This window comes from Psittacula echo, assembly GCF_963264785.1.
Source record: "Psittacula echo genome assembly, chromosome: 1".
Classification (NCBI taxonomy): Eukaryota; Metazoa; Chordata; class Aves; order Psittaciformes; family Psittacidae; genus Psittacula; species Psittacula echo.
Window position 1 is genome coordinate 154,262,708 of NC_137735.1, and position 26,035 is coordinate 154,288,742.

General features: G+C 39.2%; 1 protein-coding gene across 1 annotated transcript in view; it reads right to left on the reverse strand.

Moving 5' to 3' along the window:
- Positions 1–26,035, reverse strand: part of TMEM117 (transmembrane protein 117) — a gene marked incomplete at both ends in the record, with an annotated part of 221,200 nt that overhangs the window by 100,030 nt on the left and 95,135 nt on the right. The window contains one exon of the mRNA XM_080632603.1: positions 24,226–24,325. Coding sequence (XP_080488729.1) covers positions 24,226–24,325 — 100 coding nt within the window. The remainder of the gene's footprint in view (positions 1–24,225; positions 24,326–26,035) is intronic.

Sequence of the window (26,035 nt, forward strand, 5' to 3'; positions counted from 1 at the left end):
AGACTTGCTCTGTATGACCCCACTGCACAATCCGGACAACAGGCTTTCCTTCATCTTATAGAAAGAATTAATCATGGATCCAGTTCGACAGTCTGATGGCTGCTGTGGAACCAGAGCAATTCCCTTTGCTTCACATCACTTCTGGTAGTCAATCACACATTCAAGTCCTCAGCAGGCTATAGGACTATTATGGGACTCTCACTTGCTTAGAGCTTCCTTTCTACTAGTGAATGGACAAGTAGCCAATTTGATTCCTTGTACTAGCTCTTAAAGAAGGGAGGTAAGGGGGGAGAAAGGTAGGCACCTACTACTGCAATAGATGTATCTACTCAGTCAGGGTTTTCCTTAGTCACTCAAAGCAAATTACTAAACTAGAATTGCCTTGGTATATAACAAAAAAGATTACAATTCTGGGAGGGATGACAACATTGTTTCCACTCAGGAGAAAGGATAAAGGAACTATTTGGATGAAAAATAAAATATTTTCTTTAAATTGGGTTTGGCTAGTGTAGAAATGGCCAGCATGTGAAAACTGAGCGCTCCTTAATTTTACCAAAACATGGAGACAGCCTAATAAATTGCAAAATCTGTACAGCACAAAGGGGATTTAAGAAATAACTCTGAAATAATTTAATAAAAACCAGTATAAGCGTAAGGAATATATGATGTGAAAAAGAATAATGTTTCTCTTCAGTACATGCATTTAAATTACTTAGCTTCTGACAGATTAACCTCAGAAGCCTAACAGAATGCAATGACTGAGATTAACATCATAAGAAAAGAAAAAAGAACAAACCATCTATTTCTTTTTCTGAGTTCAGTCATGTCCTGCACTACGTAGCGTTCCTGGCAGACAGTGTGAGAACATGTGCATGCTAATTCTCCTCTTGGGCATGTTCAGCATTCTCTTCTTTTACAAACAGAATTATAGACTTTGGTATGTCTTGATGTTTTCTTACCAATAATGCACACAAGAGCCTTGATTTCTCTCCCAGAACTTCAAACGTTTAACTGCTAAGTTTGATGACCCAATAACCAAGACAAAAAGGCAAACTCCTTTAGAGGACACTCAGCTCTCAGAAAGATCAAACTGCCCTATGAACAAAGACTGGTAACAGTCTCTTTCCACTGTCTAGAGACACAAAGGCGGTGATGCTTGGCACATGGGTGCTGCAGTTAACTGCTAAAGTTAGGAAGGTGGTTTGCTGAAAAGAGCAGGAGACAGATTCCTTGCTTCCAATTTCCAAGCCCTTTCTCACCAGCATTCTCCACAGAAAGTTCTCTCATCTGGTTTTTAACATGTATGATGAATGAAGGGTTGTTAGGCTGCCTATGAAAGTTAGTAAAGTGCACAAATACTTAAAAATAAGTGATCTGCTCATTGCCGCCACCACAAGCCAGTGCAGGAACTTCCACAAAATACTACAGTAACACTAGTGGTGACAGTAGTGGGTTTTCCTTTTTTTCAGTGCCTGTGTATGGCAATACATGCTCAACAGAAATACAATTTTGAGTAATCCTTCAAGGTCCTGTTAGCTGCTCGATGTAAAAATATTTCAAGAGCGTGACATGAAAACTGTTTGTACAGAGTAGTTAGTCTAGCTGTCAGACATGCTTGTGAGCACCAAATCTTCTCTTTTTACATTTAGAAAAGGGATATGCACATTTTTTTTCTTAAAGCACCAATTAGTTCCATGGAAATACTTTTTTTGTTGACATTTTCAAGCAAATCAGAGGCTAAAGACAACACTGGAGAAGTGAGGAAAGCAATCAGACTGCAGACAAGCTGTTGTTCCTTAGTTATGCAGACATAAATATAAAGCTAAATTTGAACTGTAGTTCTTAACGAGACATTTTTAATCATCTAGTCAGCAACTGCCACCCTATGAGCAAACTGGGGAACATGTAAAACTCACTCTGTATGCATGGAGACTGTGTATCTTGTACAGGATGCACAGGACACAAGAACTACTCCTACATCCTATCAAACCACTACTTCCACTTCACTCACAATGGAGACAGCTAAGAAGGAAGAAAATCTACCACCTTAATAAACATCAAGGTTGGGCTGGATGAAGTACTGAAAAACATACTTCTCTCCAACATCTATCAGACACAACACTTGACAGTAAGAATCCACACGTGTATGACCTCCAGACTTGATTACTGCATCTCATTGTATCCAAAACTGAAAAATATATATAATGAAAAAACTCCTGCTGCTACAAAAAGCAGCTGTCAGTCTCCTTAGCAACACAAGCCACTATGAACACATCATCCTGGCATGCTGGTCTCCACATACACTCCCCCATGATTCAGAGTCCAGGTGAAGGTCATTGCCACAGTTCTCAAAAATCTCTGTGGGACCGACCTTAGGTACTTGAGAGACTCCATCCCCTCTGCTGCGATGGCCTTCTCTGACAGCTATGTTCCCTTGGAACAATGAAACTGTCAGCCAAGGGAGGAAGCTGAGCAATGCAGAAGACTTAACTTTACAGAAGCGAGAACTCAGTGAGAGCACTATGACTCAGAAGAGAGGGGAATGCCTAAATCTCACCAGCTGCAATTCTCAGATCTTTAGTTTACCTTTCCCAATAAGTTTCTTCCCTGCCCAATCAAACCCTGCAAAATGAACGGATGGATGGATTGGATAATAGCTATCAGTGTATAATCACTGCCAGATGTAAATGTAAAACAGGCATAAATAGCAAGATGAGTAATATACTTTCATATTTGGTCTTATTAGGAAGACTAGGAAAAAATGCTAGAAGAGTGCTTATTTACTCTATAGCAAATGTGGTTTATATTGAGATCAATGACAATCATCGAAAGCTGAGTTTAACTTCATTCTTCTCATTCCATGTTCACTGAGTTAGAATTTTTGGTGATTATAACGTAAGTTCTTTCCCTAGAAAGACAATGGTCCTTACTGCCAGCACAGTCACTTCTTTCTCCTTCTCCCATAAAGTGCTTTTCCATTTATACTGGGGAACTGCTAAACAGCAACAGGAAATTCAAAGCAGTCTGCTTAAAGGAGTGCTGTATTTTAAACAGTAGAGTGCTTGAGATGGACAGAAAAACTTCCTTTTGAGTATCTTTGAAAAAGTACAGGAAGATTGAGTCTCAGAAAAATTATACCTGCTTTAACAAGAGCTGCAGCATCTGGAAGAAAAAGGGTGCAGGCTGTCATAACCATTTATTAGGATTGTATGGAATGGTCCTGACCTTTTACTACTCTTCTCATACTATCATGATTTCACAGTAAAGGCCAGGGACTTTACCCTTACCTGAGATGTGGGTGTTACTGAAGAAAAGTGCTACCCAGACTTCAAAAACCTGGTGGAAGCAACTGGACTGTCGATAAACCTTAGGGTAATAGGATGACCTGGCATGAATACAAATATATATAATTCACACAAAGGATTATACTTCTGACATCATAAACTACAGAATATTGCCTGAACGCTTTATGGACAGCAGCAGAGCCCCAGGAGGAAAATCAACATTGCTCTCTGAAGTCATTCAGTATTTAATATAGAATAGACTGTGAACTCTTCAACATTTGTAGTTCAAAAACTTTAAAAAACACAATGAATAATTCAATTTTTTGTCTCAAGTGACCTCAGTGAATTGATGCTGGGGGCTGGAATCAACATTTATAAGTGAACTGAAAGTGGAGCATCAGTTAGTAGTGCTACAGTCTAGAAGGAGTGGGAGCTCTCAGAACTTTGAAGGGGCTCCTAATTCCCTCTGTGGGCTTGATCTGTACACTGCTTTTTATACCAATATAACTGTATTAGTTACAGTTATGCAGTCAAATCAATTTTTATAAAGGTGCTGTTGTATAAATGTGTGTGTTGATTCAACCTTTCCTTTTAATAATATCTCAGCTCTAACTTCATCAGTACTTTTAGCCTATGGCTACAAGAAAAGTGTTTTTCTGACTTTATCAGTACTATTGCTGATAGATCACTTTGCACAGATATTCACAAGCTATAGCCACACGGATGGCACAGCAAGTGCTTCTGTAAGGGAGTCATGATGTTTAGCTGCCTGCTAATGTCATTCCACACAAGCTAACGCAGTGAAGTGAGTACATTCTTCCTGTGCTACTACTTATGGTTTAGAATTTGTTTTTACTCAAATACAAGTGATTCAATCTGCTCCTCTTCCAGAAATGAACTATTCATTTGTAGCAATTGTACACTTAATTTTGAAGTGTGTTATATATTTAGCAATTGATTTCGTTTCATGAATCACAGTACCTAATGCCAATCTGAGTTTTCTCTGACAAGTCTGCCCTACATTACAGTGTTCCAGTCAATGTATTTCAGTCAGCATCTGTGCATCATTACTAATAGCAGGTGTAAAGGTTTAGTTTAATTGCAGAGAAAGAAAGAACCACATTCACCAGGTCCCATCTTGTGCAACTCTGTAAGGGACCACAGATAAGGTTAATTCAGCCCACTGTGTCTTCTGTAATTTACTTTAATAGTGTTGTGAAATTACAGCCATTAGAACTAGCTAGTGCATTGCTGTGTTCATGCCCCTGCTGTATTTCTGTCAATCTCCCTATTTCAGTTACTTTTATGCAGTCTTGTGGACCACTTTGATTAAAACCTCAATAAAAGGTATTCAATCATTTACATTTTATTGGCACATTTGACAGAGAGGTCTCTCCTGAGCTGAAGAGAAGCACACAGATATCAGAGAACATGCATCAGTACCACACAACAACCACAGTCCCTGGTGCCAGTGGGAGCTGCAAGCTTGTACACTGTCCCCTCTAAGCATCAAAATGAACTACACCATTGCAACTTAGACAAAAACATGATCAAGGGGGGTGCAGGACTTACTCCACTGCCCATGATACAGGAGGAGAGTGAAGCAATTTTCTAATGCTAGAAAATTCAACATTAATGTTTATAACTACTATTACAGCATATACATTGTACAGCCTGCAAAAAGACCCCAAACACCAGCTAGTGGAAGCACAGTGCCTTTTTTACAGCATAGAGGTGTCAGAGAAAATGAAACACAGAAGTTAAGATAGAAAGCAGTACAATAGATGAAGTCATCATAAATTAAGCAGCAGATTGTTAATTCCATGTAAAAGAACTGGAGTTCAATGTGTAGTGAGAAGCTGTTCAGTGTAAAAATACTGGGCAAGAGACTTGGAATTAACAAATGACAAAAGCAGAAAGAAATCTGAAGAGTTTATAATACTGCCGTGTGTTGCATAGAAAGGAAGACAGTAGGAAGGGAAACAGGCAGAACTTGAAACAAAAGATATTTGGGAACCACTAGGAATATCCCCAAATACTGACACACAGAAATAAAAGTAGAAAAAGACAATCTTTTTTGCACCTATTGTTTGAAATGAACGGCAAGGACTGAGTTCAAAAAATCAACCTAAGAGGAAAAATCTAATTTATGAGGTAACAGATTATGACAGCATCGTTCAATGGCTAGATATCAGAGCCTTTAATACAAATACCACATTACAGCTAACTCCTCAGTACACTCCTTGTTATTCCTTCTTGTCAAATATCTGGAATCCTGTACTACTTGTTAGCAATTTGGGTTTCATTCTAGCAATACTAGGCTCCCTTCCACTGAGTATTAAACAAGCCTTCAGTAACCCAACAGAGGAACAGTCCTTAACTTCTAACATACTTCAACATTAGGGTTTCTGGAGCTCTCACCATACCAGATCTTCAGCTCCCAAATCTCTGTGCCTTTCCAAATGTGAAAGAAGATGTACAGATGACCTGACAAGAAGCCAGAGGGATATCCTCTCAGTGGAATAATCAACTAGTGTTGGCATCTGTTCTGAATTCATTCCAAATATCTGCTCTGGAGCACCATGTGATGGATTCAAACCTTTCATGCTACCTCAACTCATTTAATATCCCTCAGTCTACTAAATACTGTAAGACAATGTTGGAAACAGGTTAAATCAATATAAATGGTAGGTTAGCAAAGAATGAATAAACATTGTAGATGATATAGGCACAATATGGCTTTGGTCATGCCAATACGATGATTCCTTGAAATCATCACAGGATAGGAGACTCAGGGAAAATCAATGAGCCAAACAAAGCTTTCTGTGGTCACAGGTCAACTTAGTAATAAATTAGGTGCATTTGTTTGCCTTTACAGATTAGGACACTTTGGTATTAATAATACTCAGTTGTCTCATAAAGATTAAGACTGTTTTCTATCAGTAATGAAAGAACATAAAAAGACTGTCTCTTGGGCACAGTGCTGAATCTGCGCACACACACATACACATACACACACAGAGGTTTTTATCTATAAATGCCCAGAGACCTACTTTGAAATGAGTCTTGAAATGTAGGTAACTTAAATATCATTTCTTCTTAACAGTTTTGGTAACTTCAAGGTAGAATTTCAAGTTCTGGACGATACACAGTTATGCTTGTTCTCATTACCTTCCCTACAATCCTTGATTTCACACTGCTGTTGTATGTAAATTCTTTGTGTTTTATTTGTGCTATAGTTTAATTTATTCACTGCTGCATGAGCCTCAGACTTTATGTGAAGCACTTTTAAAGTTTCATAAGGAAAGCCTTGCTGTTCTGGAAGTATTCCTTTACCTCCCTTAGTTCCCAAGGGACGCTTGCAAGTAAACATTGCTGTGCTTTAACTCTGCTACTTTGTGTGACAACTTCTGGCATTTCTTTATCCCCTGTATCAAGACACATAACTTTAATACCTCAAACGTAAACATCTAAAGTAACATTTGAGTAACCCTACAACTCTTTTATTACCAGTGGAGAGAAATAAGTGGATTTACAATGTGATTCATTTTCAACATTTTAGATGTCAACTACATTCTAATGGCTTAGCAGGCCTTTTTATCTCCATTGATTAAGATAGCCCAGAAAATCAGCTCAGATCAAAAGGTCAAAATCTGTAGCTTTCTGAATACAAATCATACCATTTATGTCACCAAACCACCATTTGGTTGCATAACTACTATCTTCTTTCTCTAGGTCAAGTATTAACCCAAGCAAAACACAAATATCCCTACTACTGCTATCATGAAGATCACATGGCAAATGGATAATTTGGGACTTTATTGTTAGGCAGTGTAAAGCCATACAGGTATAAAGCCTATTCCTCATCTGCTGTGGATTATCCTGGAGGAAAATGAGAGATAAAAGGAAGTGTGCACAAAATATGTCTGCAGCCTGAAAAATATGGACCTGCCTAATACAACATTTTAAGTGTTGCAACTTGAGCCTTACCTTGCAGTAATGCTGGATCTTTGCCAGTTGTACACTGATGTTACCATACTTACATGATTTGTCCTCATTCTGACAATCCTTCTGACAGCTCTCTGTCCATTGTGAAGTAGATATTATGTTGTCTAATAACTCTACTTAGGTTGTTTCTTCACTCTAAAATTTGGGTGTTGGGTGGTAAAACTAATTTTTGTGGCATCACATGATGAGCCAAAAATTCAAACAACGATCCATCTAATTTCTGATTAAGACAACTGGAATTCTGTCCTGATTCTTCACAGACAGTTTATTAGCATAAACTCCATCACTTTGGTACAGTTACACAAGCATAAAAGGAATGCAAGCAGAAAAGAAGATAGGACAGACGTCTCCAGAAATGGTTACAGAAAAAACCTGCAGAGAAAAAAAGCATGTATTCTGTGGTTCATACACAGCTGAAGCCAGGAGAAAGGGAAGCACAGCCCAAGGCATACACCACTTGGAAGCATCCCTTCACCTACATACAAGTGACGAGGAACCTTATAATACGCTTTAATCACCAGCTAGAATAAAAACTCAGAGCCACTCCTTAGCTTTATGTATCCCCAGTGCACATACATGCCATTTTAATTTTCCATAAAAGAAATTATTCGGTATCGTGGCAGAGAGAGACACCTTTTAGATACACTGGAATGCTGCCATCAACGGAGACAGAGAAAACTTCACTTAAAAGAATTGAGAAAAACAGCAAGGGGATGAACACAAAGGTGAGAGCAGGCTCTTCTCTCAGCTCCATCACCAGCTCCCTACATGACCCAGACAAGCACCAAAGCATTTTCAACTGGAAGACTGAGAATCTGCTGTGTAAAATAAATCTGTTTGTCATTGTTTACAGTAATATAAAGATCCGTATAACTTTTTTGGAAGCTGTGGGTAATGTGTGATTAATTTGGCCCCCAAAAGCTTTATCTCTTTCCTTTCCCTTTACTACAGTTCTCTATTGTAAAACAGAAGCATATTAGCATACCTATCTCTATGAGCTGCTATAAAGATCAATCCCTAATGTCTGCAAAATACAAAACCTTTTTTATTACTGCCAGTGTAGGAGGCAGTGATCTCTTTTGTGATTTGGAGAAGCATAGTACTGTAAGAAATTACAAAAATAGCTTTTTAATAGAGGTTTTAGAGGTACTTACAAAAGTTTAAGTGAAACTCGACAATCTTTTTATCCATTTAAAAAAGTACTTCAAGTTCCCACTTCAAGTAATGTAAAATAACCATAAAAAGAGCCCAAGACAAGATTAGAACCACTTTACTGAGTGCCTTCTATTAAATGAAGTTTTAAAATTAGTTTTAATTCCAATCCATTGAAACTTTTCGTTTTAATATCTCAGTTTTTAAGAAGCAATTGTGTATTTTCAATCTGCTGCAGTCAGCAGAATTGCACCAAAGTCAGACTTGAGGTTTGGCAACAAACAGATTTTGGAAGCTGACCTATCTGGTTGTCTTTTCTATAGAAACTGTGTTTGAGCATGTCAAATTTTCAGTGTTTTCTGAGCACAACAACAATTATGGGTATCAGAAACCTGACCTTCTGGCTAGACTACCATAAACCTTGTTTTGAAAGTTCCTAAGATTCCTCCATTTTACACTCAATTTTTTACTGTCATCTTCCATATATACAGGGTAGAGTTAGTGATTTCACTAATCAGGAATCCTCACTCAATTTGATGCAGGTTTCTTAGCAGGGTGGATTAAGAAAAAACTTCTCACACCATATTACAACAAATTCATATAGTATTCAGTACCATACAGGAAAATTAATTCTCTGCTGTATTTACACAAGTACTTGCTTAATTGCTCTTCTGATATATTGTATTGATTTTAAGAATGCATGCTTGAGTTGACCTATAGCAACATGGGATAGCATTTTTAAGGTACCATAGCTGTTGTGAGAATAACTTTCTTTCATTATTGGGCATAATTCAGTTCAAAATGAATGGTATTCTGGTAACCTAGGCATTTAAACAATTTCTTTCTGGTCACAGTCTAAGTATATTTTCAACACCATCAGAGATGAAATCCTGACAATATGAATTTATCATTGTTTTTTGGTTATGATGATTACATTCTAGGGAATGTGAAAAGCAAAGCATCAAAAAAGAAGACATAAACCTATACAGAAGGGAAATAGACACCAGATGCATCTGCAGCTTCTTCCAAGCTTGTAGTAAAGTTTATCATGTGAACGCTTATCCCTCAAAATAATGCATTCTAAAACTAGCAATAGTCTCTTCTTAGTTAACCAGTTTCAACCATGCTTTCGTTTGTAGAGAAGTATGGATCTTATATATCATTTTGTTAGGCAAGTGTGCTGTGATATGCTTTTTCATAATAAAACATACATCTTTCTTCTTTTCCCTTTACAGAGTTTCTAATAATTCATCCTACAGACCATGAAGGAATTCAGAATTAAAGAAATGCTTTGCTGTGTACCACTGCCATCTGCTGCTAATCTCTCCCTGTGGATATATAAGCTCTTATTTCAACATATATTTAACCCACTAAAGAACTCCAGCTGAATTTGTATGGTCAATTCAATATTCATTTTATAATAGTTATCAAACAAACTCTTCTCATTCCATTATAAAGCTTCTGACAGCACATCTTGGCAGGTTTACTGAGGTAATGGCTTTAGTTTCAGTTCAGTTTTTATAAAGAAATAAAATTATTTTCTTCTGCCAGTCAGTGAAAAAGGTTTGTGCTTTCAGTCTCATACAGAACCAGACTGCTCCAGAGAGGAAGTGTCCATCTTAGAGACTTCAACAATATACACAGTTGCCATCTGTACTCAAAGATCTTCAGTAAGAACATGTTATTTCGAGAGTCCCACTTCTGCAGCACTTCTGACACCCACTCATTCACACCATTTCTAAGAAGTACATCATGTCAGAATGCAGAATTGCTGCATAGTCACTTTATTTTATAGGTACTCTGACTTCAGTTTCTAAATACATGTAACCAAGATATATCAAGATCTGCTGCATAAACACCATCAAGAACCAAATACATGAAAAAGAGCAAAGGAGACTGATAAAGAGGAAAATACAGGACCCTGAGTCTCACTGATTTATAACTGTATGCCTAATTGAATATACAAAACAAATCAATTGGACAAGATTTGAGTTGCAGGAAAATGTATCTTCTCCCTTACACCTTGCCTTTTGAAAAAGATGGAGCCATATCTTTCATCTACAACATTTGGAGAACAGAATAGCTCCCATAAATATTTGACATGATCCTTCATGCATTTTTAAAGCATCTCAGAACACTGGGGATTTCAGAACAGCTACTGTCACTGTTCTGGAATTAAAAAAAATAATAATTATTGTCAGAATAAAACACACAGATAAGTCTGAAATAAAAAGGAAGCAAGAATTAGGCCTCAGTTTCATGTTTATCATAGTCAGAAGACAGTCACCTTAACTTCTAAGGACACCACTATATCATAGTCTAGGTGCATAATTTTCAGCTTGCTAGCTCACATTCCCCCATGTCTGTAATAGTCCAGTTCTTCATGCCATACACACAGGCATACATGTAACATGGAAAAAGACATCACAGAACCATCACTGGCTAGGAAAATCAGTGAGGCATGCTGTACCCACGCAGGCTCCCCCGGCAAGGTGCCATCAATCTTCTGACCACTTTTACAGAAATCTACTTTTTCCATTATCTCATTTTCAAGGGGTTTTGGAAGGTCTAAGGGAGCACTACAACATAGAAGCAGGAAACAGGCTTTCTGTGTTTCAATAGTGAAACCAGCTGCAATGCATTAACAAACACAGAATCTTACCTGCACTGTAACCCTAGAAGCCCTCACAAGAGACAGCGCTGTTTTAAACTTCATATCAGAAAATCTCACAATAAATGTCATCAGAAAAGAAAAGAGATTTTACTTCACTTTTCCAATCAGAGATCCAGATTCTCAAGAACACAGCCTGTGTCAGGGCATTCAATACTAAAACTGTAGCATCTAAACAGTAAACATCTGTTTCACTTTCCTGAACCTCCTGAGCCTCCTCCATTCTGTCTGTGCTTCACTTCACCCCAATGAAGAAAGAACCTTGCTCCTATATGATTTGCTTTTTGCCTCTCTCACTTCCCAGGAAGAAACTTTTTCCATGCTTTGATCATAAATAGCTCACCTAGGCAACTGGAGCAAGTAAGCTCTACAGTGGCTTCCACTGACAGCAACTTTTAGTTGTTGAAGGCTTCATAGAAAATGTACCTCTGCATTCTCTTTTACATGCTGTCTTTCTCACCCTCCCAGAAACTCTAAGAGAGTACCACATTAACTTTCACTGTGAGCATCTCACACTGACCAGAGGATGAATGAGTGTTATTCTCCAGTACTGAATTCCTGAATTTATCGGAACAAACAAGTTAGCTGGATTTTTCCCATTACCCTACACCCAGAACTATGGAAGAATAGCATGTATACAGATAACATGTTTATGTTGCCTTTAACTTAGGCTAATTAGAAAACTAATACTAAAAACTTACTTCTTCCTCTTTTCCATTAATCAGGAAAATAATGGAAAATTATTTCCATTTCTGAAGGGCAAGTACAATCCTCTCTGCTTACTAACATTTTTGTCCTTCTATTAAGACCTCTTTAGAAGCAGTCCCAAGTGTTGCTTTTATATAAACAACTGCAGCTTCTAAAATGTAAAAACAGGTTAATAACCAGCCACATGGCTATTCAAAACAATTCAGTTCATATGTGAACTTAAACTACTGTTACATCATTATGGCAGTGCAAAAGAGCTGATATTTCTGAAGGGGCACACTGCTGTTCTGTACAGCTCCGTTTACTTTCTCTTTGCCTGCAGGATATCCAAAATAGCTAATGTTCAAATAACATCTACATCATCTAAAAACACAAGATGAAACAGTTCAGGAGAGGTAAGAATAAATGTGGAAAATAAATTAACACAAGGCTCACGCGTCTTAAAGAACTCCAGATACAGGAAAAAACCTTTTTACCCTCAGTTGTTACTTGGACTGTGGTTGAGGCTGGGCAGTAAAGCAGCACATACAGAAACAGTGAAACTACTCAATTAACTACAACATCAATTATGCGCAGCTGTATATAGCATAAACCCTCATGAAAGAGTAATGATAGCTCTTCATGGTCATTTGGACAATGCTAGGAGCATAGACAATTTTCAGCTGGAAATTGCAGCTTGAGCTGCAATTGAAATAGAATCACAGAATCATGGAATAGTTAGGGTTGGAAAGGACCTTAAGATCATCTGGTTCCAACCCCCCTGCCATGGGCAGGGACATCTCACATTAAACCATGCCACCGAAGGCTCTGTCCAACCTGGCCTTGAACACCATCAGGGATGGAGCATTCACAACCTCCCTGGGCAACCCATTCCAGTGCCTCACCACCCTTACAGTAAAGAATTTCTTCCTTATATCCAATCTAAACTTCCCCTGTTTAAGTCTGAACCCGTTACCCCTTGTCCTGTCACTACAGCCCCTGATCAATAATCCCTCCCCAGCATCCCTGTAGGCCCCCTTCAGATCCTGGGAGGCTGCTATGAGGTCTCCACGCAGCCTTCTCTTCTCCAGGCTCAACAGCCCCAACTTTCTCAGCCTGTCTTCATACGGGCGGTGCTCCAGTCCCCTGATCATCCTCGTGGCCCTCCTCTGGACTTGTTCCAACACTTCCATGTCCTTTTTATGTTGAGGACACCAGAACTGCACACAATACTCCAAGTGAGGTCTCACGAGAGCAGAGTAGAGGGGCAGATCACCTCCTTCGACCTGCTGGTCACGCTTCTTTTGATGCAGCCCAGGATACAGTTGGCTTTCTGGGCTGCGAGCGCACACTGAAGCCGGCTCATGTTCATTTTCTCATCGACCAACACCCCCAAGTCCTTCTCCGCAGGGCTCCTCTGAATCTCTTCTCTGCCCAACCTGTAGCTGTGCCTGGGATTGCCCTGACCCAGGTGTAGGACCTTGCACTTGGCATGGTTAAACTTCATAAGGTTGGCATCACCCCATCTCACAAGCATGTCGAGGTCACTCTGTGTGCCTCAATGACAGAAACCATCTTCACAGCAGTTTTGTAAGAGTTAGCTTGCTGTCACCATGATCATTCACGATGGTCAGTCTTAAAAAGCAGGGTTTAACTTTTTGGATTTGTCAGCTCTTCAAAAACATTATGAGGATTTCTGGCATTGTCAGCTTAAAAAAGACATCCAACTTGATGGCTCCGCCCAAAGATATGAGATGACGGCGGAATAACATGTATGTTAATTTCTTTGACTGTGGTAGAAGTTGGAAACTGAGAGTGCAAAGAATAACAAGTTGCTTTGTAGCTGCTTTTGTAGTTATTTTGTATCATATCTGGGAAGAATATTCATACTGGAGAAGAGAAACATCCATTTATACTGTATCTCATACACCTTACTGAAGAAGTATCCAAAAAGATACTTCCATCAAAAGTTGCAGCAGTGAACAAGTGCCAAGGCTGAAACACTGGGCCCACAGGAGACTTCAGCACTCAGCTCGAGTCACCAATGGAGAGCATTTTAATAAGTTCCACCAGGACATTAAGTTTAGCAGGGTAGAAGAAACTATTTGGTCACCCACTAAAGAATACTGGGTTGAGATTCCTACATTCACCTGCCAAGGTGAACCGTGACTGACAATCTGCAGACTTTTGGCTCCAGTAGAAAACATTACATCATCAGGACTGAGATCTGAAAATGGGGTGAAGAACCTGACTGAGAACAGAACTGAGAACCTGTGATGATTTTCAGATAATGGAACAGAATGAAGCAGCCCTGTTCTTGGGTAAAACCATCCACAATTAACTACACTGCCTGGTGAGGAAGCAGAACTAACATTACTTTTGAGAAAGGAATCCAGACAGTACAGAAATGTGTGTATAAGATCACAAAAAAATGTGCGCATGAGTTCACAGTCCTTAAAAAATAATAATGGGGGAAATTCCCCACTATCTGAAAGAACTCCTAAAGTTGTTTTTGCTTAGCAGCTGTCAGTGGCTACTTTGAAGAAAATCTAGGATTAATTTTGGGGCACGACTTTGGGGTTTCCAATTCTTACTCTGAGCTTTGAGGTAGAGTTGGCTGTGACCTTCTTCTGAAGAAAATCTTGAGGTCTTTACTGTAGATATAACAAGTGCATGTTTTAAAGCCCAGAAAGTGGTTATCGACAAAGATACCTGCTGTGACAATGAGTTGAAGGAACTCACTGGCTGGGAAAGAGACAGGGATGAAGTAACACCTCTGGCAATGCCTGATCAGAATTCAAATGAAAAGGTAACAGGGGAATACAAAAAAAGATCAAGCTTGGAAAGGAACACAATTATAATCTAGAGCATATGAACAGATGGCTACACCATCAATCAATGAATAAATAATAGTGCAATATGATGTGATGGCATGATTGGATGAACTCAGATGACACCAGCCACACTCCACCTCATATAACTAAGTACCAGCCATGAAGCAGAGCAGGATGTGAGCACACTCATGCCCTACAAAACTGAAAATACAAAATTAGCAGGCCTCAAATGACTGGATATATGACCAGCCATCATGTCAATGAATTTACATGTGAGTTATTACCTGGAGATAGGGCCACTAGTTACAGAATGGCTCTGCAACTGGACTGGCCTTTACTAAGAAAGACAAACCAAGAAACAGAGATGAACAAAAGGGGCAACTGGCACAGTGTTTGCTTTTATGAATGGAAAGAAACATGTTGCCACTAATACTGTTACTGGTTACATTCTTGTGGAGTCCTGGCAAGTGAGTTTACGAACATGTGGCATCCACTTTGCTCCTTCCACTTCATGCTTCATAGTTTAATTCCCACTACTGAAGTACAACGGAGTTGTTAGCTACACAGTACTTCAGATGCCACTGAAAAATCAGTTACACTTCCATTTTGTCATTTGATATGTCAGTGGAACAGAAACAATCAAGAAGATTGACACTGATCATAATCTGAATTGCCATGCCCAATCCTTGACAGAGGCTTGAATTAGTAAAAGTGTCATTCATTCAAGACTCTTGACTCTCCAAACTACTTGGAATGTGCATCAAAATGGTGGACACTTCACTGCTTGTAAATAAAACTACACTGTGCCTTGCTGAACAGAATTTTCTAGACGGAAGAATTACTTTTTAAGACTCACATAAATTTAGAGTGAGCATTCATAGATGTTCTTTTAGTTGAAAAGTTACATACAAAATCGCAGAAAATCTTTAATGATGATGTTACATTTTCTTTCAGCATATTTTTAATACTGGTGTCCTTCCCTGTACTAAAGAAGATTTTTTTGTTTTAGTCACATTAGCATTCTATTTGCTATCTATTTTTACCACAACAGTTCAGTGTGCCTGCTATTTTCACCAACATGATAGTATTTGCATCAAGGCTGCTCACTTTGTTTGAACACACCCTAGCAACGCATACATATTATGACAAAACATAAAAGTAAAGAGGTACATCAACCTAGTTTCTGCATAGTTGCAATGAATCCTTCATTCTTCTAGGATGTTGTCATAGATAGTCATGTCTCACAGCAAACAAGGACAAGAATAATCTTCTCTCTTAACGGACATTAGGCAAACACTTCAAAACCATTCCATAGTTTGTTTTCCTGTTTTGCAAAAAATGCTGGTTTTCCGGATCACAACAGAAACAGTCAAAAGCAAGTATCACCAAATACTATTAAAATTCTTGCCAATAGCTTGCAAGCCATCAAAAATGTTTTAATGGCAATAAGCAAACATTTATTCTTATTACAAAAATGAATAAAGAAAGCAGACATAGCAGAATCTACAGGTAACAGGTATCTACCAGAAGATAACATCAAAAGATGGGTTTATTAAAGTGTAATGCATGTGCTACATCACTTCACCCTACACTGTACAGTATATTAGACTATTATGCTTCATATTTATATAGAAAGACCACAACAGCATTAACAAGGTCAAAATGAAGAGCTAAGCAAGTGTACATTTGGGACAGTTCTATCCCAAACAACAGCAATTAGATTGTGTCCACTGCCTGCACAGCATGGAAGTTAAAAACAGTGTTTCTCAGTGAGAAGGTCAAGAGGGGCACAGATTCAAAGAATGATTTTAGCAAACACTAGTTCCTGTGTCCAAAATTATTCCACCTAACTATGAAAACAACAAAACTGGTTAAGACCTTCCCTCTTCAGCCTAAGAGATGCATAGACTGTGCAAGTTGCCAGGAAAGAGAGGTTATATTTCTATGGCTCGTGTTCTCTGAAACATGTCATGCATGCACATACTCAGAATGTAGATCTTTCTTACTACAATCAAAAACGTGTCTGTCTTCAGAACAACATTAACAGCTACGTTCAGGCTTCGCTGACAATTCTGCTATGTGCAAGAACATACAAACCAAAATATTCTCACCTTAATTTTTTTCATCTGCAAAATGGCAACCAGCCCATGAGACAAAAGGGTTGTTGAGGGAAAAGGAAAATTAATGAAAATACGGCAAAATGAACATTAAAAGTTTAACTAATAGGAAACAAGCTCAGTCTTTCACTGATAAGCCACATGAAGATGGGTCCATACTGTCCCACACATTCATAACTCCTCAGCTGAGAATTTTTGTCTTTCATGGAAACAGCACTTTCAGGGCCACCCAACATTGTCTGAATACCTCTTTCATGGCAGCAGAAAGCACTGAGACTGTGAAAGGAGTGCAAAGTGACTGGGTCTGTAAATATCAGGAATGGGAATATTTTAGAACAAGATTACTGAATGAGGTCAAGAAAGCACAAGATGTGGTTGAAATAGCCTAACCTGAATTTCCTAAAAGGCTTTTAAAAAATCCCTCATCAAAGGCTTCTATGGAAACCCAACAGTCAAAGCTTTACGGAAGATTTTTATGTTGATAAATAACTGGTTTAAAGACAGGGAACAGAAGGTAAATAGGTTAGCCAGACAGCTCCTGCAATGGACGGAGGTCATTAGTGGAGTTCACAGGGATTTGTGCAGGGGTTGCAGTCATTCATCATATTCTTAAGCAACCTGATAAAATGGGTGAGCAGTGAGGTGAGAAGGCTTTATAATGATATTAAGTTATGCACAGTAATAAGGATGATGGCTTGCTGACTGTGAAGAACTGAGAAAGGTGCTCATGGAAGTAAGTCCCTAGGCAATAAAGTGACAGATGAAATTCTTTGTAGATGAATGCAAAATGATGCACAGGGGGCAAAATAATTCTAGGATCATTTATTAAACAATTGGCCCTCAGCTGACCATTATAGCTCAGGAGCAAGATTTTGAGGTTATTAAAATATAGTGCCATGAAAACATGCTTTTAGTGCCTCATATTGTCAACACCTCCCCTTCCTAACAAATGTTAGGAACTATTGGGAAAGGAATAGAAAATAAGAGAACATTATTGTATCACTGTAAAACAAACAGTTCCGTCACCCCTTGAATGCTGTGGGCAGTTGTCATCTCCCTGTGAAGAAAGCCATAGCAAACCTGGTGAAACTGCAAAGAATAGCAATAAAGATAATCAAATATATGCAACAGCATGAATAAGAGACAACTTACTAGGCTAGAGATCATCGGTTTGAGGAAGGGATATATTAGATTAACTATAATATATGTCTACAAAATCATAATCAGCAGCGAGAAAACATACAGGGATGAAGTGTTTGTTGTCTCTTCAGTGAAGAAAAAAAACAACCCTAAGGGCATCAAACTAGGTTAGCAGGAAACAAGTTAAAATAAACAGAAGTATGTGATTCCTTATACAGTGACCTCCGGAACTTGTTGCCAAATAATTCTGTGGATACTAAAAAAAGTACTGGGCTAAAGGCGAGATCGGGCAAGAACAGGGAAGAGACACTCGAGTTATTATATACATAAAACTGCATGCATTTGGAGAGAGGTTTAGAGGACACTATCATACATGACTGGCTTGTTCTTACTCGCCTGGTAGGCTTCTGCTCACAGTCACATTTTGAGGCAGGACAAGGTTGGATGTATCTTTGGTCTGACCAGGTATGACTCTTACGTTCTCACAGACGTAGCCTGAGTTCTAGCATGGTGCACATGACAGAAAGTTATGGTTTAGGAGTTTGTATACTCACTGTGTGCTTGCATGGCAGCAACCATTCACTTAAACCTGTCAGCTCTTGATGTTAATAACATCAGGGATGATGTGGGCACGCTTCAGCCTTCTAGAGTGTTCCTTATGAGCCAGCCACAGGCCCCCCCGCCTCTATTAGATACACTGTGATCAGCCATGTAAGTCATGTTAGTCTCATGGGAAAATACAGAATCTTCCTTCACCAGAGGATGAAGATAAAAAATCCCAAATAGAGAAATCTCAATTAAAATAACAGAACAAAATCTATTTCTTTCGAAACTAGCACAGCTATAACACATACTGGTGTGAGATTTATCCTCTGGAATTATAAGACTGAAAACTTGGTCCATTTGGTCAGGTAAGTACATAATCTGGAGCATTTTCAGCTAGCACTGAAAATCTCAGAGAACAGAAAATGCTTCTCACAGAACAGATAAGCTTTATCAAGGGGAGCAGCATTCTACCACAAGTTATACGTTATGATGTGTAGGCATGCTCACCTAATGAATTGACTTTTCTAGCTAAAAACTGCACAGAAGCCCAGGCAACTTTTGTATATGGGGGTCACTGGCCAATTTCACTAATAAGGAAAAGTAGGTGTGGATTTAGTAATAACCTTCTGGAATCCTTATACTGTGTCCTGATAAGAAATCTTAGGTAGAAGGTCTCTAACTCCATACCCATTCAGAGGGACAGGATGTGTCTATGTCAGTCCTGGATAATGAGTCAGTGAAACAAGCTGTGACCTATCAACCTTCCACCCAGAGTACACTGGAAGTACTACTTCCTAAATTCCTATTAATTCCTCTGCTAAAAGGATGAAGACAAAAATGGTCCTGATATTCTTCGCTGTCCCAAGCAAGGAAAAAGTCAAACTGAAATCAAGTGAAAGTATCGGGAATAACAGCCAACAATTGTGACATTGATTCAACTTACACTCTACGACATTGTGCCAAGCACTGTGCTAAAGCGCAGTGCTGAGAGAAGTCTTGGCTTCTCCTTTTTAAAAAGAACATGCTGGTACAGATTTGGTAAATACCAGTTTCATGAATAATAAATTAAATCATCCTTCATCACATCTCTCAATGTGATACAAGTATTATTCATAGTGCAGGGCCAATATGTAGTCTGTGAAGAGCCAAAAAAGCCATCACCCAAAGTGGAGAACAACAGTTTTGACAATCTAAATGCCAACACTGCCAGGGAAGAACAAGGAAAGCAGGCAGTTCCACCACGCCAGGAGGCTGTGAAAAAGAGGAGGTTCTCATTGTACTCTGCCCTCTGTGTCAATGCTCAGTGCCATCCACTCCTGTAGGTATACTCCAAACATGCCCATCACATGTGCTCAGGACTGTGTCCCTCATGAGAACACAGCTGCAGCAGGCTGTTCAATTTTACAGAAAGGGGTCAGGAGTCCACTCGACTCTTCTCGTCAGAGATTCTGTTCTGGAATCAGCTCTTTCCTCAGCCTTCTCACATTCTCCCAGAAGGTGGCCATAATTGCTAGTTTACAGGCTTGTCTGGGTGGAATTCAACCTTTTTTCAAAGCTGTCCTGCTGTGCTGAATCCTATGGTGTCTTCCTCAAAAGCACTCTCCATGAGAACAGAATGCACATTTTATCAGAGAGGGAGAGAGTGTCAAAGCAGGTGCAGAATATACTTGTTTGGCTTCAAAGAAGAAAAAGTGCAGAAAGGGGGTTGGTATATTGAACCCATTCTCTTCTTCGCAGCCTGAGTTAGAACATCTAACACTACAGATTTCAGCAAAGACAACTGTTAGTAGCAGAAGTTCCTGTCCAGAGGCACAAAGAAGCAGCTCCTGCGCACCCATGGCATGGCCCTAGTCTTACTACACACAATGGAAAAAGAGTTGCTGATTTTATTAGGAATTGAGTCAGATGCTGTTACCAAACTAGACAGTGAGCAAGAAAATGCTGGGGGGGGAAGGCTCATTTCTGCCTTTTAAATCCAGAATAATCAGCAATCCAAAACATGTTTTCCCATTTCAGGCACTTTCCTGACTTACTAAACATCTCCTTGCTGTACTAGGACAATATTATAGTTTACTGTTTAGTCATTCTTAAACTGGAATACCCATCTGTTCTGCTTTATTCCTGATTATTTCCAAGGTTCCCAGTTAAATCACAGAATCATAGAAAAGTTAGTGTTGGAAAGGACCTTAAGATCATCAGGTTCCAACCTCCCTGTCATGGGCAGGGACATCTCACACTAAACCATGTCACCCAAGGCTCTGTCCAACCTGGCCTTGAACACTGCCAGGGATGGAGCATTCACAACTTCCCTGGGCAACCCATTCCAGTACCTCACCACCGTTATAGTAAAGCACTTCTTACTTATATCCAATCTAAACTTCCCCTCTATGAGTTTTAACCCATTACCCCTTGTCCTGTCACTACAGTTCCTAGTGAAGAGTGCCTCCCCAGCACCCCTATAGCTCCCCTTCAGATACTGGAAGGCTGCTCTGAGGTCACCATGCAGCCTTCTCTTCTCCAGGCTCAACAGCCCCAACTTTCTCAGCCTGTCTCCACACAGGAGGTGCTCCAGTCCCCTGATCATCCTCGTGGCCCTCCTCTGGACTTGTTCCAACACTTCCATGTCCTTTTTATGTTGAGGACACCAGAACTGCACACAATACTCCAAGTGAGGTCTCACGAGAGCAGAGTAGAGGGGCAGGATCACCTCCTTCGACCTGCTGGTCACGCTCCTTTTGATGCAGCCCAGGATACGGTTGGCTTTCTGGGCTGCAAGCGCACACTGAAGCCGGCTCATGTTCATTTTCTCATCGACCAACACCCCCAAGTCCTTCTCTGCAGGGCTGCTCTGAATCTCTTCTCTGCCCAACCTGTAGCCGTGCCTGGGATTGCTCCGACCCAGGTGTAGGACCTTGCACTTGGCATGGTTAAACTTCATAAGGTTGGCATCAGCCCACCTCACAAGCGTGTCAAGGTCCCTCTGGATGGAACCCCTTCCCTCCAGAGTATCAACTGAACCACATAGCTTGGTGTCATTGGCAGACTTACTGAGGGCACACTCAATCCCACTGTCCATGTCACTGACAAAGATGTTGAACAAGACCGGTCCCAACACCGACCCCTGAGGGACACCACTCGTTACCGGTCTCCAGCCAGACATCGAGCCCTTGACCACAACTCCTTGCGTGCGGCCATCCAGCCAGTTCTTTATCCACCGAGTGGTCCACCCATCAAATTGATGTCTCTCCAACTTAGAGACAAGGATGCCATGTGGGACAGTGTCGAACACTTTGCGCAAGTCCAGGTAGATGACGTCAACTGCTCTACCCCTGTCCATCAGTTTCGTAGCCCCATCACAGAAGGCCACCAAATTGGTCAGGCAGGATTTCCCCTTACTGAAGCCATGGGAGAATGGGAAAGATGTGTGAAGGTTTCTTTACAGGTTTGTTTTTCTTTCCCATTTACAAACAGGAATGGAGAATTACATAAAATAAAATAATCCCACAGAAGACTTATGTCACTTTGATATCAATTCCATGCTGAGCTTTACATGCAAAAAGTCAAGCAAATTCAAAGATTATAAACAATATGATAATTTCTGTTCATAGAGAATGATTACTAAAGTTAGGCTGTTGTGGAAGTGTGTATGTCCAATTGCCTCTATTACTAATACCTCTCTACCTGATATTGTAGCTTTTTTTGATGTTCCTATGCTTAGCTGCCCTTAAATACTGTAATTTCCAATGACTGATTCATACACTTTGCCTATAGATTTGCCCTGCAGTAGCAATCTCACTATTCTCTTTTGCTCTGAAGATCTAAATGCCAATTATGAAACCTCTTAATTGACCTCATGCAATCAAAGCATGTCCTATAACATCCTGACCCTCTAATCCATGCCGTTTCCTGTTCCTAAAAGCTAACAGAACCAGCCTAGTTTCCAGTCTCCCCTTTTCACACTTGCTCTCCCATTCTTCAGTGATAACTCCATCCACCGCCGCAATCTGCCATCCACAATCCTCCATTGCTGAAAAGACCCAAGAGGGCTTTGAGTACACAGAAAAGGATTAGGATTCTTATGCCTCTTTAATCCAGCCATTTCCATGCTTCGTATAGTGCTGCATGTAACAGTTTTTCTCAAGGAAATGAGAAAAGAGGAACTGAAAAAAATTGAAATTACCTTATATAGTGCAATTTGTGTGTAACCTACCACTGGAGTGCTATGTCACACATGTATGATGAACATGACCCCCTCTTAATTCAGTTTAGCTTGTGCAGCATCTCTCCTTCCATAGTGGGATAAAGCTGTGGAATCCCATAAAGAAAAAGGGTCAAGGTAAAAGTATTCAGAAGTAGCCGTGCATTTTATTACTGATTCATGAGAAATCCACATTAACTGTTAACACCAGTCAATGCATCAATTCTGCAACGTCCGTACTGTAATGTATGTACAAATGATTTGCTCTGTACTTGCTTTTCATAGCCACCATTTCACAGAGCATAATTTGTCTTGGACAAACCACTGACACATAATGAACAACATGCTGAAAAAATCCTTGATGCTTTTTCGCTTTCTTCTGTCTGTTGTACAGTATGTTCAAAATATGTGGAGGATAGAAGATAAATTGACAGAAAACTGGATGACCCTACTAAGACTTCCCATACAGTTGTACAGACTATAGTCTTGGCATCCTACAGTCATTCCTATAGTGTTTTCTCCTAACACATATCACAGTCGTAAAATTTATCCACCTTGTCTTGTTTCTTTGTTTACATCAGAGATTATTACAGTCACTAGGTACATACAGTCCTGAGATTTTTTTCCATAAATTTTCATATGATGTGTGATAAACATTCACCAGCAAGCAACGTTCCCACTGCTAATGAATTCCTCTAAAATGATGCTGATTCTTCTGAGTAAACAAACAGAGGTATCAATAAATCATTAGAGGAAAAAAAATAGATTAATTCAGACCAATTCTGCTTAAAAATGATGGACTTCTTTCCCCAATTTAAATTAATTTCATAGTCATAATTGTTAAAATTCTTCCCTACACTAATCACAAAAACCTAATCTTACTAAAAAATACAAAGGAACCAAGTTTTTATTGCTTTGTGTTAAAGAAATGGTTCTTCTGAACAATAAAAATGTGCACATGCTTCATTTTGTTCCCAGATAGCTGTCATTTTCTGGTTCTTTTTCACTAAGCTTATCTCTGGGTTGCCCATATTTCTGGAGAGAACCTTTATAACAGTGATAATCCAACTGAAGGCTTTATACTTCTAAATCCTTAATTAGAGACAAACTTAATCTGATAATTTTATACCTTCAGATTCTGGGATGTAACTGGCTTGCTTGCTCTTTCTCGTGTCCATTGATCTTTGTCACATCTTTCAGTGTAATTTTTCTTCTTTTTTAATCCTTTTCATTAGACTTGCTCTACCTTAAGCCGTTACTCACTGTTTCACCAGATAGCAATTCATGGTGCTATTCCATAGCAAAGAAGGGCCACTGTGCTGTCCTCACAAAAGTCGATGGCAAAATTCCCACTCACAGCAGAAGAAATGAATTGTTGCTCTGATACATTTTAACTGAAATGCTAATGCTGGACTCCCAGCTAATTAAGTGTCCTGCCATTATGCTATTTTGCCTTTGTTAATTTTCTACTTGCCTGGCTTGAAATACTTGAATACTCCAAGAAATTGAGTTTTCTCTCTTCTCCTCTTTCCCTTGAAACCAACAAGCACATTTCTTTTGTTTTAAGATGTAATATTATATTTCTTACCATCCATGCTGTGACAAAATCTCCCATCCAAGTCCCAACTGCAGCTACCTTCATAAAATTTTCATTCCTGATGCCCATGAAGTCTGTTATAATGTATGCACTGTGGAAACAAGAACACAGACTGTAAGCTATACACATTTGCTTAATGCAGTTATAAAGAACTTGCTTTAGTGACAAAATTTATGACTAGCTGTGAAAGATTTCCTGTTTTTTCATAATCACTTTTTTTGCTATATCTGAGTCTTGACATCAAACTGGACCAGGATGGGTCAATTCCAATTAGAAATGGAAATGTGGATCCGCGTCTACAGCCCATGTCTCTTTTGAAGGTGCTAAGATAACGATAGAAAAAGGCTTTAGGATTATGTAAGGCTTTTGGAAATATAAACCATTTTACACTTTTTACCTCTTCCTTTGTACAAATGGAATTGCAACATTCTTGGAAACGGTGACTTTGCAGAACCTTTATGAAGAAAAATGAAAGTCTTTTGGTTCTTTTTAAAAGGATAATGGAGCTGCTTGACTTTTCCCTCTACCAGTTATAGAACCACATGTTTTTTTAACACACCAGTGTAAGCAAGCTTTTCAGAATTTCAGTAAGATGTCACTGCTTCTTGATTATACTATGTATTTTCATAGGTATACGTTAAATCCAAAAGAAGTATTTCCATTCTGCTTAAATAATGCAACACATAGGATGTAAAATCTCACACAGTAGTTTAACTTCTACTTTCACGTTCATAAAGATACTATAAGGATAATTAAGAAGATAAAGTTACTTATGCTGGATTAAAAACATTGTGAAAAAATCATAGCTTTTAATATACTTAATATCCTTTCCTAAAAGGCTTTTATAGTGTTTAAAAAGAGATGACTCTCCTCAAGAGCTAACACATTGAATAATGATAGCAATTATATTTGAACTTCCCAAGTGGTATCTTTGTTTTTAAGATATCTGTAAACATTGCTTATACAATGTTATGCCTATTTAAGGGTGCACTCAAGTGACCTAGCTGCATGTAATAACTTTCTTGAGCATTGTGTTATCCATTATTCAAATTCCACCCCTATTCTAGAATCATAGCATCGCAGCATAATAGAATAGTTAAGGAAAGGACCTTAAAGATCATCTAGTTCCAAGCCCCCTGCTATGGGCAGGGACACCTCACACTAGATCAGGTTGCTCAAGGTCCTAGCTTTGAACACTTTCAGGAATGGGGCAGCCACACTTCTCTGGGCTACCACATTATATACCAAACGTTGTAATAACCAAGACCTAACAGACCATATCCCTGCAACGGGACCAGTACAAGCTGATTCCGCTTTCTAAGGCAGTCCTATTAAAATCTAAATATTTGATCAGGACAGAGGATCTTCCTAGCACAAATCCACGCACAGCACCATCTCACTTCTTAGATACAAGTTAATATGTTCTCGAGTAGAAATATTAACATCACTTCATTATATACATCATGACCTTTCAGATAGTATGTCACTAACAAAAACATCATCCTTATTTTTTTGTTTGTTGAACAGCATATAAGTGCTGGCTCAGATTTTCTGCTGCAATTAAGAAACAAACCCACATTTTTGTCCAAGCTGGTTTTAATAATGCTGCATGTAGGCATGTAGATAATAAGATCATCAATATTCAAAATTCACTGTATTGTAAATAAGGATGTAAGAATACAAGAAAACCTACACTGCACTGGTTCAGCCTAAAGTCTTTCTCTTCTAAGGTCTTGTCTCCAAGAGAAGGAAACAACAGATACCTAGGGAAGACTGTGAGAAGAGGCAAGCACACCCATTC